At 41.4% G+C, this 15,080-nt stretch overlaps 2 protein-coding genes across 8 annotated transcripts in view; both read right to left on the bottom strand.

Annotated features, from left to right (window-relative positions):
• The window catches only part of MGAT1 (alpha-1,3-mannosyl-glycoprotein 2-beta-N-acetylglucosaminyltransferase), a 65,102-nt gene extending 60,312 nt beyond the window's left edge, over nt 1-4,790 (bottom strand). For 2 of the 5 annotated variants that reach the window (XM_060144540.1, XM_060144546.1), the window contains exon 1: nt 4,663-4,790. The gene's annotated coding sequence lies outside the window, so the exon portion shown is untranslated. The remainder of the gene's footprint in view (nt 1-4,662) is intronic. The other 3 variants (XM_060144543.1, XM_060144551.1, XM_060144553.1) reach the window with 2 other exon arrangements.
• On the bottom strand, nt 920-14,878 carry ZFP62 (ZFP62 zinc finger protein). Of its 3 annotated transcripts, none has more exons than XM_060144523.1 (2): nt 14,782-14,878; nt 920-4,790 (listed from the first exon to the last, which is right to left on the bottom strand). In XM_060144523.1, coding segments are annotated over exons 1-2 (2,718 nt in total). In that variant the 5' UTR covers nt 14,783-14,878; the 3' UTR covers nt 920-2,073. The 3 variants fall into 3 exon arrangements, with proteins under 3 accessions (XP_060000506.1, XP_060000504.1, XP_060000505.1); XM_060144521.1 differs by lacking the exon at nt 14,782-14,878 and adding an exon at nt 9,845-10,203; XM_060144522.1 differs by lacking the exon at nt 14,782-14,878 and adding an exon at nt 6,479-6,494.
• Between the last annotated feature and the right edge of the window lie 202 nt (nt 14,879-15,080).

Genomic DNA, 15,080 nt, shown 5'->3' with positions numbered 1-15,080 from the left:
GGTGGCTCCCTTCCCAGTAGGTGGAAGTCACTTTCCTTGGAAAGCCCACAGTTTAGTTCAGCATCCATTAGGGTGGCTTTGCTGTGGGTCTCTCTCCTCTATCTACTCCTGCTTCCTAGTACCTAGGACAATGGATGTGCCTAGCAGATCCTCAACAATATTTGCTGAATACACTAATCCATGTCTGTGGATAGGGTCAGGTTTGCCAGTGCTGCATGTAGAGAAGGACAAAGAGCAAGTGTGGTCATGACATTTCAAAGTGGAATTGAGTGGCAGAAATGCTCTTTCCCTCTCCCTTTTCTACAACCATCCCTCCCCCACCTCTACCCTCCTCCATCAAAACTTACCTTGTTTGGAGGCAAAGTGAAAGAAATACTTCTAAAGAGAGGTATGGAAACTGTATGTTTGGAAACAGGAATCCTAGAGAGAATCAGAAAACTATCTGTCCAGAGACTATTCTCTTGTAAAGAGTGGATTTTGGAGCCAGAGAGACCTGACTTACAACTCCATCTCTACTGATAAGCCCCACCTGGAGTATTCTCAGACAGGTTACTTAATTCTCAGAAGACTTGCTTTTCACTCTTCGGGTTACCTAGTTAACAGTCTTACACATAGTTAACAATATTTTGTTAAATTCTATCTGTTCCCAAGAGAACTGTTTCTCTGTTGTGACTCCTCACTCACACAGCCTGTCCACTCCCAGGGGTTATGATCCAGCCCCAGTATGAGGATTAATCCAATTTGCACTTCTCCTGGTGGAGGCACAACCTAATTTCTCATGAAATGTGAGCTACTAGCCCTGTGAGATGAGTCCCTTGGGCACTCCTTGGTTTGGATCTGGTATAACTTATCCCCCAAAGATAAGACAAACAAATGGCTCTCTCTGTATGATACTCCACCTAAAGTATGTAACAGCCTGTTTACTTTTGAAGAATTCCTTTATTGGAGTTTCACCTTACCTTGCCACAACTATCTGGCTCTTCATGGCCGAGAGTGAGCCCTGAATAAAGTATTCACAACATTTTACAACAGACAATACACACACGCAGTGCATGAAATCTTTACAGTAACACAATCAAACATTTAACAGGATTGTTAAGAAGCATGAATTTCCTCCTATTCCTCCATTACTGGTAGCTACTTAGCTTTTTAGCTCTTGCAATAAAATGCTCTCCTTCTCATCATTCCTATTCATAGGAATCCCTGAATCAATTCTTTTTGTGTAAGGTACAAATTCATGTTGAAGATGTGTTCCATTAGTTATTAAATGTGCTGAATTTCTGTCCATGGTATAACTCTTCATTTGTAGCATAATGTGTGAGGTTTTCACTTATCACACATTCATCATTTATTGAGAGGGTTCATTTGAAAAATTTTAAAGTTTCACCCATTCAATAATGTATAGCACAACATTACAACAGTCCAATCAACTTGAATTTATTTATGAGTGACTCTCTTCTATCTCCTGTTAGATTTATACGTCTACACTTTTTACATTTCCTACAATGAAATCCAAATTTTATTTCAGAAGTTGTCATCACTCCCCGCAAATCAGTTAAATCAAGGTTATTCTTCATGACCACTATGATATTAATTTATATTCCCTGAAGCCTGCCCCTCCCTGAATTTGCCTACTGGAGGTCCTTCTTGGATCTTTTCCACTGACCAATGGATAATTGGAATTCAAAGCTATACCTGAATTTCCTACATTTCTATTCACATAATTTACCCAAATATGAACTTTCTGATGGTGACTATGAGACTTCTAATTGAAGTCTTTTTCTCATTTGTGTTTTTTATGTCCAGAAATATCTACTTATTTTGAAGGTTGTCTCATACTCCATAACTTTGATAGGTTTTATCCCCAGTACGAACTATTTTATATTCCATAAGGGCTCAACTACTTTGACACTGGAACCTTCCTTCCTGGCTATGATTGAAAATCACAGAGAAAAAAATTACTCATGGTTTCACTTATACTATGTAAACTATAAGCCATGAACAAGGACCTCAGACACTCTTGTAAGATTTTTCTTCCATTTGGGTTCTCTAATACTAGATAAGCTCTGCCTCCTACAGAGACATGCTCATCCTGGTCCCATCCAGAGCATTCCCTCCCTCGTGAGTTCTCTTCTGTGATGTGCTACTATGACTTCCCATATTTGTTACATTTAAAGATTCCTCCCCAATATGGGTTCTTTTATGCTTGGTGAGATTCGATCTGATATTGAAAGCCTTCCCACACTCGTTACATTGGTATGGCTTCTTTCCAGTGTGGATCCTTTTGTGTTGGTCAAGGACTGATCTGTAATTGAAGGATTTCCCACACTCACAATTATACGGCTGCTGCCCACTGTGGACACCTTTATGGTTGATAAGACTTGAGTGTGAGATGTATGCCTTCCCACACTCATCACATCTATAGGGTTTCTCACCTGTGTGGATCCTTCTATGCACTGTGAGGCCTGAGCTGTTCCTGAATGCCTTCCCACACCTATCGCACACATAGGGTTTTTCCCCTGTATGGATCCTTTTGTGTTGAGAAAGGAGAGAGCTGTAACTAAAAGATTTCCCACACTCAACACATTTGAAGGGTTTCTCCCCAAGATGGACCCTTTTATGGCTTATAAGAGTTCTGCTTGAGAAAAAAGCTTTTCCACATTCATCACACGTGTAGGGTGTCTTGCCAGGGTGGGTACTTTTATGGTTAATAAGGCTTGAGTGTGAGATGTACGCTTTTCCACACACGTCACATTCATAGGGCTTCTCACCAGTATGGATTCTTTTATGCACTTTAAGGCTTGAGTTGTTTCTGAAGACCTTCTCACACCTGTCACATTCATAAGGTTTCTCTCTAGTGTGGACCCTTCTGTGTTGAGAAAGGAGTGAGGTGTAATTAAAAGATTTCTCACACACATCGCATTTGTAGGGCTTCTCCCCAAGATGAATTTTTTTGTGATTTATAAGGGTTCGGTATGTGATGAAGGCTTTTTCACACTCATCACACTTATAGGGCTTTTCCCCAGGGTGTACACTTTTATGATTTATAAGGCTTGAGAGTGAGATGTAGGCTTTCCCACATTCTTCACATTTGTAAGGTCTCTCCCCAGTGTGGATTCGTTTATGTACTTTAAGGCCTGAATTATTTCTGAAGGCTTTTCCACACTCATCACACCCAAAGGGTTTCTCCCTTGTATGAATCCTTTTATGCTGTTCAAGGGCAGAGCTGTAATTGAAGGATTTCTCACAATAACTACATTTATAGGGCTTCTCCCCAAGATGGATTCCTTTGTGGTTTTTAAGGCTAGAGCGTGAGATATAGGCTTTTCCACACACATCACACTTATATGGTTTTTCCCCAGTATGAAGCCGCCTGTGGACTTTGAGTCCTGAATTGTTTCTGAAAGTTTTTCCACACACATCACATACATAAGGTCTCTCTCCAGTGTGAATCGTTTTATGCTGAAGAAGAAGTGAGTTATAACTGAATGATTTTCCACACTCCTTACATTCATGGGCTTTCTTCCCAGGATGAATGCTTTTATGGACTGCAAGGCCTGAGCTATAGCTGAATGCTTTGCCACAGACATCACATTTGTAAGGTTTCTCTCCTGTGTGGATCCTTTTATGCACTATAAGGCCTGAGCTGTTCCTGAAGGCCTTTCCACATTCATCACATTCATAAGGTTTCTCTCCAGTGTGAATGACTTTATGCTGAATGAGAAGAGAGCTATAATTAAACGATTTCTCACACTCATCACATTTATAAGGTTTATCTCCAAAGTGGATGCTTTTATGATTTAGAAGTGTTCTGCAAGTAATGAAGGCCTTCCCACACTCATCACATTCATAGGGCTTCTCCCCTGTGTGAATCCTTTTGTGGACTCTAAGGCCAGAGCTATTACTGAAGGTTTTCCCACAGATGTCACATTCATAGGGCTTCTCACCTGTGTGGATCCTTTTGTGGACTCTGAGACCAGAGCTGTTCCTGAAGGCCTTCCCACACTCACCACATTCATAGGGCTTCTCCCCAGTGTGGATCCTTTTATGCTGGTCCAAAACAGAGCTATAATTGAAGGATTTTCCACACTCATCACACTTACAGTTCTTTTCCCCAGAATGGGTGCTTTTGTGGTTTATAAGGCTGGAGTAGGACATGTAGGCTTTCCCACATTCCTCACACTTGTACGGCTTCTCCCCAGTATGGATCCGCTTGTGGACTCGAAGGCTCGAGCTGCTCCGGAAAGTCCCCCCACAGTCATCACACTCATAGCGTTTTTCACCAGTGTGCATAATTTTATGTTGAACAAGTCGGGAATTATATTTGAAGGATTTTCCACAGTCATCACATTTATGTGATTTCTTAACAGCACTGGTTTTCTGCTGTAGAATGGGATGAGAGTTTCCATTAATGCTCTCCACACATTTGCCTTGTTCACTGCTTTTCTGTTCTATACAGACAGGTTGGTGTGTAACATGTTTTGAGCTCAGATGTAAGCTTTTCTCAGATGCCTCATCTTCCTGTTCTGTCTTTATATTTGCTGTATTCTTGGTTTTGCCAATCTTTTCCCTGATGCCACTTTTGTCTTCCTTCATTCTTTTTCCCTCAGGCTTTTCCATCTGATTCTCTACCTTGCTATCCCAATCACAAGTTTCACCAACCTTAGATTCCTGCATATGATCCTTGTGAAGACCTTCCATTTTTGGCCACACAGATTCTGCATTTCCAATATTTTCACACTTTTCAGTTGATTCCTCATCCTCAGTGCCCCTCGTCTTCAAATGTGACACTAAACCAAGAAAATGAAAATGATACCTTCACTTTAGAAGAAACTGAAGGAATTACATCCAAATTCACTCATTCACTCAACAAATGTTTATTGACTACATGCTGTGTGATAGGTACCATTTTTAACTGCTGGGGATACAGTGGTGGACATGCCAAAATTTCTGTCCCTGTGGAGCTAATGCTAAAATGCTAGAGCCCTGGATTGTCAATGGAACAGAGAGCTTTTCTATTCTTGCATAACAGCTTAGCATGAGGGCAAGTTGAAACGGGTTGGAATGACGCACAGAACCAAAGGCAACATTGATCAATTTCTGAAAAATGCCACCTAGTCTTGGAAAAACAAACAGTGGGTAGAAGTAATTTCTGAAAAATAGGAGACTGAAAGAGTAATAAAACAAAAGCTAAGAAGACATAATCAGCAGAGGGCAGGCAAGCAAAACTAAAGGAGAAATCAGTACATGAGTAGAGGTATTGGGGAATTGGTTATGAAATCATGAGGACAGTCACATCAGACTTGAGAAAGAAAACAAGCTGCTGCTGCCTGTCATTGGTGTGGCCCTCCTAGATTTCCCTTCCAAGGAAAGCACTGACCCTGGAGAGCGGTTAGTCAGGGAGGAACTCTATATGGAAGAACACACTCTGGCTTGCCAGGCAGAGGCTTTCACTCCTACTTTATGAACCGGCTAACTGCAGTCAGAGCATATCAAAGATCAGAAGCTAAAACACAAACCATCAAGCAAAGGATAATAATACTGCCTAGGTTCAAATACCTAGCTGTATGACCTCAAGAAAGTTATTTAACCTCTTTATGCCACAGTTTCCTCATCTGTAAAATGAGGGCAACAGAACTGTTGTGAGTATTACATTAAATAACATATATAAGGTATGGAGAACAATGCCAGTCACTTGGGTAGTTCTATATGCTATACCATCTACTTTATTATTTAATCAAGGTCAGGTTACTGGATCAGGGCTACAACCTGAGGATAAACCACAGGACTCAGGAAAGGTAAACCCCTTCTCAAAGCAGATTTTAGGGCCCAGGCAGTGACTCTGTGTTCCCCTGAAGGCACTCTACACACAGCTGGCACTCCATCAGCATCCACCTGCTAAAAGACTGACTCTTGAGAACAAAGGAAACAGTTCTAAACTAGTTGTTCCCCAACCTTAGACATTTAGACATTGTGATTAGATTTAGTTAAAATTCAGACTTCCCCTCTTACCCTGGGTATCAGACCCTCTTGGTTGGTACTCTGTAGTTCTACTTAGAAACTATATGTGAACATGTGACGAGAAAACAAGGGCACTAAAAGTAAGATATATACTCTGGAGTAGACACATATAAAGAATCACACTCATGATCGAACTTATGCTTATGGGATTGGAATGATGGACTCTGAATTAAAATTTACAGAACAGGAGGAGCTAGGAACCCAGAATATCACCAGGAAGATAAAACAAAGAATCACTCAGTAGACATTTTAAAAAGGTGGTTCATCTGAGAAAGCTTCACAAAATGACTATTAAGTAATATTAGGTAAGAGATCATTAGAAGTCACTGAGAAATGCTGGCATGACCTAGTTCCTTGCTCCCTTTCTTTACTTCCTTGGGCAGAGCAGTCCATGCCATTTAAAATGTGAGTGCTACTGGGTGGGCAGTGGAATTCCAGACCATCAACAGCAACACACCGTTCATCTGAATCCTGCTCCCATCACATCAGAGACCCTGCTCCATCCATTCCCTTTGGCCTTGGCCCCTCCACCTCTACTCATCCTCAGCCCTGAAAAGAGAAAGACGTTCAAGTTTCTACAGCCATAAAACTAATCCCCTAAAACTGCCAGGGAAACCCACAAAATTTGTCAGGGGGAAAAAAAGAAAAGGAAGAGCTACAAGGGAGGAGAACTAACCATACTAGATATCTAAATATGCCAAAAGGCTGTTACAACTAAAACAGTGTGGTATTGGTATATAAATAAACAGAATAGAATAAAAATTCAGAATCATCCCAATTACACAAAGAAATCAAGTATATGATAAAGATGGTATATCAAATTATTGACGCAAAAACAGTCTTTTTAATAGTGTTGGAACAAGTATAAAGCCATTTGGAAAAAAATAAAATTAGATCTATTCTTTACACCATTCACAGGAATAAACTCCAAACGTAGCAGATCTCTAAATATTAAAAACACTATACAAATGCTAGAAGAAAACATGGGTGAATGCCTCCATAACCTAAGTATAGAGAAAGTTTTCTATGACCCAGATGCAATAAATGAAAAGATTAATAAACTGGACTATGTAGAAATAAAAGTAAAATTGCATGGCAAAAATACCATAAGCAAAATCAACAAATAAATGACAAGGTGGAAGAAAATATTTGCAACATACATCATATATAAGTGCTTATATAAGTGATAATATCTCTAATATACTAAGAATTTTTAAAAGTTTAAGAAAAAGAGTCTAAAAATCCTACAGAAAAATGGGCAAAAGACATGAAGACAATTCACAAAAAGAAAAACTAAAATGGCCCTTAAACATGTTTTCAATTTCACTCGTAATAAGAGAAATGCAAATAAGAACTATATAAAGATCCCCTTTCTCATCTATCAGATTGGCAAATATTCAAAAACTTAACAATATGCTCTGTGGGTGAGGCTGTGGGGAAACAGGCATTCTCATCCATTACTGGGAATGCAAACTGGCATAACCCCTGTTGAAGGAAATTTGCCAATATCTACACAACTATGTATGCATTATTCTCTAATCGAGAAATCCCATCTAGGAATTCAAACCAAAGATACACTTCCAACAATACAAAAGTATATATGCACAAAGTTATTCATCGTAGCCTTATTTTTAATTACAAAATTTGGAAAACTACCTACACGTCCAAGCACAGAAGACTGGTTAAATAAACTACAACAGCACATATACACACTGGAGAACTAAAAAAGAATGAGGAACATTTCTATAAATTGATAGGAAGCAATTTCCATGATAGGCTGTAAAGTGAAGAAAAGCATATATGCTACATTCTACGTAAGAAAATAAAAAAAACAAGCATACAGCTGCTTATCTTTTCAGTAATGTGAGAATCCACAGAACAGTGAAGCCTGTTACCTCTAAGGGGTAGGGTGGGGGAACAGAACAGAAAGGAGAGGGGAGAGAGATGCTCGAGTACAGCTTTTTGTATAGTCTTTACCCACGGAAGCATGATCATGTTCTGCAGACTCAAAGAATAAAATTAAATCAGTGACAAAACTGGACAACGGGAAAGTGAAACCAGAAAGTGAACAGAAACAAATTAACTCATTTGTGATTCACATGAATACCATAACAAGAAGGAAACAAAAAGGAAACAAAGAACTAACCCATGTCACTTGGGTACATAGTATGTGACTATACTATATACTCTCAGTCTTGGGAAGGCTGGAGGGGGAAGTGGGGAAGAGCTGCAAACAATCCTTTTTAGCAGGTTTGCTTTCTGTAGTGGAATGGGAAAACAATTCAGAAACAATTTTAGATCTATTATGAGACTGAGTAAATGTGTTGATTTAGTTGAGAGCCAGGGCCCTCCTGGAGGAAGAAGGAATATAAAAATATGGAACAGGGGAAGATAAGAAGGAACCCTTTGTGGACAAATTGGAGGTACTGGTGTGAACTCATGATTTCTAAATTATATATAAATGTGCACATCATATAAATGTATATTCACATGTATTTAAATTTGTATGTATACATGTGTAAATGTATATATATTCTCTAGCTCTGTCTGCTGACAGCTAAGAAGCAAAAATACCTGAGTTAACGAGCACACATCTAGCACCTTGTTCTGTGTCTCTACTACCATAACCTAGTAAAAGGAAGCAGGAGGATTCCAGGCTGGGGGCAGGATAGGTACAAAAGGAGCTGAGACATCCTGTTAGGTCAGCAAATAAGGAGATGCTTAAAACAAAACAAAAATGTGGGCACAAGACCCAGCTTCAACATCGAATTTAGGCTCCATAATAATTATGTAAAGAATTGTAAGCCATTGAAAATAGGATTTCAGGAGTACATACAGGCACAAACAGGGGAGAAAGGGAGGCCTCTTGCTGACAGCAGAATGCCAGGGCCGGTTGGTAAATGTGGAGGCAGTAGTAGAGTTGCAAGAAAAAACTCAGCATTCTGCAACTATCAAGGTAAAGACTGGATCAGGGGAGAATTATCAATGGATTCTAAATCTAGGGAGAAATTCTGACAAGGAGCAGGATATATGCATGGTCTTAAAATATTCTCCCATAGACCGCAAGGGGTAAAATAGTAATTACACAGTGGAGAGTCTTGGCTAGGGGTCTTAAGTTAATATTGTCAGTGGGGGCAGATAAACATCATGTGCTTCCAGAAGTGATGCCCTGAGAAGGACACATCACCTATAAGAATGCATTACCTGAAATGAAACAGGGAAACATCAGGTAGATCAGATAAATCCAAAATAAAGAACATTCTACTAAAAGCTATCTGTATTCTTCAAAAATGTCATTTTCATAAAAGACAAAGAAAGGCTATAGAAATGTTCCATATGAAAGAAGCCTGCAGAGATTTGACCACAAATTCAATACCTGACCTCACCTGGATATGTAGTGAAGGGACAAGCTTTATAAAAAATAATCGTGCCAACTGATGGAACTGGAGTATGTATGATAAGTTAGGCAAAAGTAATATCAAATTTAAATTTATTCAAGTTGACAATTATACTGTAGTTATGCAAGAGAATATCCCTATAAATATACACTGAAGTGTTTAGGGATAAAGGGCCATGCATGATGTATGTAAGTTACCCTCAAATGGTTTAGGAAAAAAATAGATAGATAGATAGATGGATAGATATGCATGAAAGAGCAAGAGAGAGAAGACAAAATGAAGTAGAATGTTAACCACAGGTAAATGAGTAAAGGGTATTTTTTTCACTATTCTTACTCTTAAAATTTTTCTACATATTTGAAATTATTTCCAAATAAAAACTTTAAAAATGTCAAAATGTAAATTTAAAATTCTCTCAACTATACCTTCCCCTCCAGGTACTGCTTTCGCCATCCTGTCTCCTGTTCACAGTTGTGTCTTGGAAAAGTGGTCTTCACGTCCCGTCTCCCCTCATGCCTCATCTATTTAATCTGAATTCTTCCACTCAGACCATGCTGCATTAGCTTCTTCAGGGCCAGGTGCTGACTCCCCCCCCGCTAGCCCTTGGATGTTCCTGGCTCCCTGTCCCATCTTGAACCTCTCCTCTTGTGACTCTACATGCTCTCCCTGGGCAGTCCCATACATATGCGTGGCTCCTACAAGCTGTCTTGTAGAACCTCATCTCTGGCCCACACTCCTCCCTTCAATTATAGAGCCTCATATCCACCTGTCTCGGGCACTTCTCTTTCCCTCACCACTCCACATCCAAAAGACCGCTTAAGACCAGATGATTCCACTGCCTACACAGTTCTCATGCCGCCACCCCCCACTCCATTTCCACTGCTAGGGCCTTAGTTTAAGCCCTCCTAAATTCCCTTCTGAACTCCTGCCATAGTCTCCCTACCTTCGTTCTTATCCCTTTCCAATTCTCTTCCAATAACTGTCAAGAATTTTGTAAAATGCACATGTGAACACTCCCCAGTGGGTGTTCCCAGGCTACCTAGTGTGCTTGAAGCCTTCTGCATCTGGCCAGCTGGAATGACTTGCTAAACACCAAACAGGCCATGCTAATACACCCCTTGCTGACACCACACTTACTAATGCTTGACCCAGATGGACCCTTTCCCCTCTCTCGGACAGGCTAATTCTCAGTTCCCTTCATGTCCTCTCGGATTCCTTGTTTGATTGGCTGCTGACTGGCCGGGTCTACATGAAATCACAAATACTTCACTGTTTACCTCTCTAACCTAGGCAGACTCCAGGAGTCTCCCTGTTCTAGCCCTGCTTAACCTCCTCTGTTTGGGTGGAAGCAGAGTTTCCCATCATCTGATTGTAGTTCATCCAATCCCCTTAACCACAAATCAAAACAGAGCAATATAAATGTGTAGCTCCATTGAAAACAGATGGTTTGCAATGAAATTCATATTAATCAATATTAAGACTAAGAAAAGTTCAGTCAAAAACACAGGCAGAAAAGCACTAAAACATAATGATGGTATTAGAAGTGGGAAGTCTGTGGGAGATGCTTAGGTTACGAAGAGTGGAGCCTTCATGAATGGGATTAGTGTTCTTAGAAAAGCGATACCACAGAGACCCCTTGGGGCCTTGGTCTTGGACTTCCCAGCATCCAGAACTATCTAAAATAAATTTGTTGTTTATAAGCCACTTAGTCTGCGGTATTTTGTTATAGCAGCCCACAAGGACTAAGACAGCTGCTAAATTGTAAAGACAGTCAAGAGAATAACAAAATAATTAAGTTATCCTTACAAACATTACTGAAGATACATTCTAGTATCTCAGTTATCTCTGCGACTGAGTGTTGCCCAGCAAACTTATATAATGATCCATATCCTACTTTTCTCTGCAGCCACTGGGCTAGTCCTAGGGACACAGAGATGCATAAAACAAGTCCTGGCCAATAAGGACTTGCAAACTAGTATGAGAGTCTGGCAGGAAAACAACCAACACGATAAAAATGGCAGCCACTAGTCATGGATGAGGGAAGAAGGGGTAGGGATAGACTCTGCTTCAAAGAACTAGGAAGAGCTTCAAGAAGAGAGGAATAGTTCTAACAGAGGGAAGAGCAGGTGCAAAGGGGCTGGTGTCCACCACCCTCTGGACAACTGGAACAGAAGATGGCAGGCACAGCTGGATAAGTGGGCAAAAAGAAGGGCTGCACCAGGCTCTGCCCATCATACTAAGGAGTCCAGACTTGATCCCGAGGGGTTTTAGACAAAGAGGGACAAACTCGGATATGCATTTTGAAAGATCACTTATTCGATCAAATCAGGAGTTAGTAAAGGGCCAGACAGAAAACATTTTAGGTTTTGTGGGCCACATACAACTCTATTACTTGTTTTTCTTTTCCTTTTTTTCTCTTTGCTTTGCTTTTTAACATCCCTTTAAAAATGTAAAAACCATTCTCAGCTTGCAGGCCATACAAAAACAGACCACAGACCCAGAAGTCTACCAATTCCTGTTAGATAAAATCAAGGAATCAGAATTAATTTAGGATGGTGTGAGATAATGGCATTGTGGCCATTATTATTATTTTTTTTTTAAGACTAAAGTATGCTAGGATAATATGGCATGATGTCTGGAATTTCCTTTAAAATACTTCAACAAAGAAAAATGAAAAAGGGAAAAGGGAAACAAATGTAGCCAAATCCTAATAACTGTTGAATCTGAGTGATGGATGTATGGAGTTCACTGTACTATTCTACTTTCCAGTTATGTTTACATTTTTTCATAATATAAAATTAAAAGAAATACAGATCACTCATACTAGTTGCAATGGGAGAATGGATTGGGAGCGGGGGTGGGGGGGGGAGAACTGAGTCCTGCAGTCTAGAAGGAGGTTATTATAATCCAATCAAGACTGATGTGCTGGCTAGCTCATGTGTCCCCTATGACACAAGAAAGGAATCGCTCCAAAAGCACAACTCCTGCATAGAGAGAGGGACAGACAGGTTTAATTTCTTAAAAGTTCTCGAAGCTGATGGGGAACTCCTCTCTAATCAGTTTTCAACAGAGAGAGAGCTGGTTACATCCCAATAACCTAGTTACATCAGTTAAAAGTTTCAGCCACAGAAAGCCATCCACTCCTTCCAAATTACACATGACCCACACCTCCGGGCAAATGTGTGCTTCATGCTGTTCACATTCTACCACCAATGCCTAGAAAAGAACATGCAGATAGTAAGAATCTGTCCGTAACTCTTACTATCCCTGCCCAGGAGAGTCAGGAGCCACTTCTCAAGAGTAGACTCACAAGAGAGGAACTGTGGCTCACCCTGGTTGAAAATTCCTCCCTTAACAACACACTTCAATAAGCAACAGGTGCAACACCTGCAGCTACCGTGGATTTTCAGAGTACCAACCATATTCCATAAATCAATCTACCATCTGAATTATGTGTCTTAAGTTCTTGGATATTATACTGGACTTGGAGGTGACCAGAGAAAGAAAAAGAGAAAATAAGAGGGAATGTGAGGGCAAAATGCTTACCAACTCAGAAGACAGAAATGGGAGGATGGGACAAATGAAAGATGAGACTAAGGAGTGAGAAAAGTGATACGCAGACGGACAGAGAGAGAGTACGATTTGTGATTTAGTTATTGCATTAAGTTTACAAGTATCAGAATTGTAATTGGTTAACATAAGTTGGTTCTACTGCTTAATCCTTATGATTAAAGGTGATTTTTCCTTAAAGTAAAAAATGAAATAGAGCACTCTCAAACTTGGTAGGGGAGAAGAGATTTCTAGTCATCCTAAGGAATAAGGTAAGCAAAGGAGATTTTCTGAAGCTAAAGGGGCAAAGACTGGCTTGAAGACAGTCATTAATAGATGGTTGATTAGGCTACTGTAAGGCTAAGGATCATAAACACAAGTCTCTGGAGAGAAAAGTTACTTGGTTTAATTTGTTCCTTAAACACTCTACATGACTTATTATAATAATGTATTGACATATTTAACAATCTACCAATAAATGGCAAAGTTAATGTAAAACAAAAGTTTTTTATCATTGTTAATCCCTTCTTTAAAAACCCTTGCTCAGATAAGCCCTGGTACAATGTCCCTGGGTGTGCCATTGTTTGATGTAACAAAGAAACTGGAAACAACGCAAATGGCCTGAATAGATCTAAAAAATTACAGGACATCCAAAACATCCAAACAATGTCCAGTCCAATACCACAGCAATGTATTAAAAAAAAAAAAAAAGCTCTTTGTGTTCTGATGACCTCTAACATAGATTTACCAAAAGAAGCAAGGGGCAGAACTCTGAACAGTACCTTACCACCTGTGTAAAAAAAGGAGGAACTAACTACATTCAGATCTGCCAGTGTTTGCATAAAGAAACTCTGGGAAGATACACTCAAATAACCTAACAAGTGTGGTTGGTTATCTACTGGGGTTGGGCCTAGGCAGACGGCTGGGCAGAAGAAAACCTTTTCACTGACATCTTTTCATATATTTAATATCTGAACCATATGAATACATTACATAGTCAAAAACTTATTTAAGAAAAAATCCTCGTGTTTTCAAAAAGAAAACACTCCTGGTGGCCTCCTAGTCCAAAAGTCTTAGAGCAGCACACCCAGCCCCGGCATTCCCCATTCCTAATTCACATCCCCACGCCTGGGCTCCCACAGGCTGTCCCCAGGTCTAGGAGCCTCCTCGACCTTCTTCTCCCTGGGACCTAGTCAATTCCTTCTCATCTTGTGAGAGGCAGCTACAGGCAGCCTGATCCCCTGTCTGTAAAACAGGTGAGCTCCCCTAGGGCGAAGGCCGAGAAGCGCCTCCCAGCGGCTCGATCCACACCTGCGGTAAGAGTCTCTCAACATCACTGCCCCATCAAAGAAAAATAAAGGGGGGGGGGTCCCTCCAACGCTTGTATTCACTCTCAAATCCCAAGGCCAAACTGAACTGCCACGGGGGCTTATTTTAAAGCACTAATTTTCAGTGTTCCCTTCCCGCCCGAAACAGCAGCGAAGAGTTGAAACACACGGGTGCGGGGCCCCAGCCCTTCTGCACGCACCGGGTAGCCCCAACCCGGCCCTGACCCCCTCGGACCCGCCCGGAGGTGGGGCGTGCAGGGAGCCCATTATATTCCAGGGGCGAGCCCTAAACCCCTCGGCCGGCCCGAAATCTTCCCTCCCCTCCACTTCCCCGAACGCGCTTCCTGATGTATGTGTGGGGAGGGGCGCGCTTCCTCCCGGATCCCGCCCGAGACCCGAGGGGTAGCTAGCACCCTGCCAAGAAGGGAAGGGCGTGGCAGGCTAGGGCCGGGGGCGGGAGCCCGGGCGGCCTCGGACTCACGTACTGGCTGTGGGGGCACCGCGGGAGCCCGGCCGCCGGCGGGACAAAAGCGCTGACGGCCCGGCCGGAATAACTCACGCCGGCTCTGGGGCACTTCCGAGTCCTCTCTGGGAGGTTGGAGGACTGACTCGATGATAGTTCCCGTTTCGGGCACGTGACCCGAGGCGCTCCGCGACTGAGTGGGCGCAGAGAGAGTATTGTTCCTTTACTATTAAGATAAATTCAGTGCCCGTTGTGGCGCGAGCCAGGGGCGAACTGACGAAGTTCCAGTTTTCAAGGACTTTACGTTCTGGGGTGGGGCAG

This window comes from Lagenorhynchus albirostris, chromosome 3 (genome assembly GCF_949774975.1).
Source record: "Lagenorhynchus albirostris chromosome 3, mLagAlb1.1, whole genome shotgun sequence".
Taxonomy (NCBI): domain Eukaryota; kingdom Metazoa; phylum Chordata; class Mammalia; order Artiodactyla; family Delphinidae; genus Lagenorhynchus; species Lagenorhynchus albirostris.
This window is presented reverse-complemented; position numbering and strand designations above follow the sequence as displayed.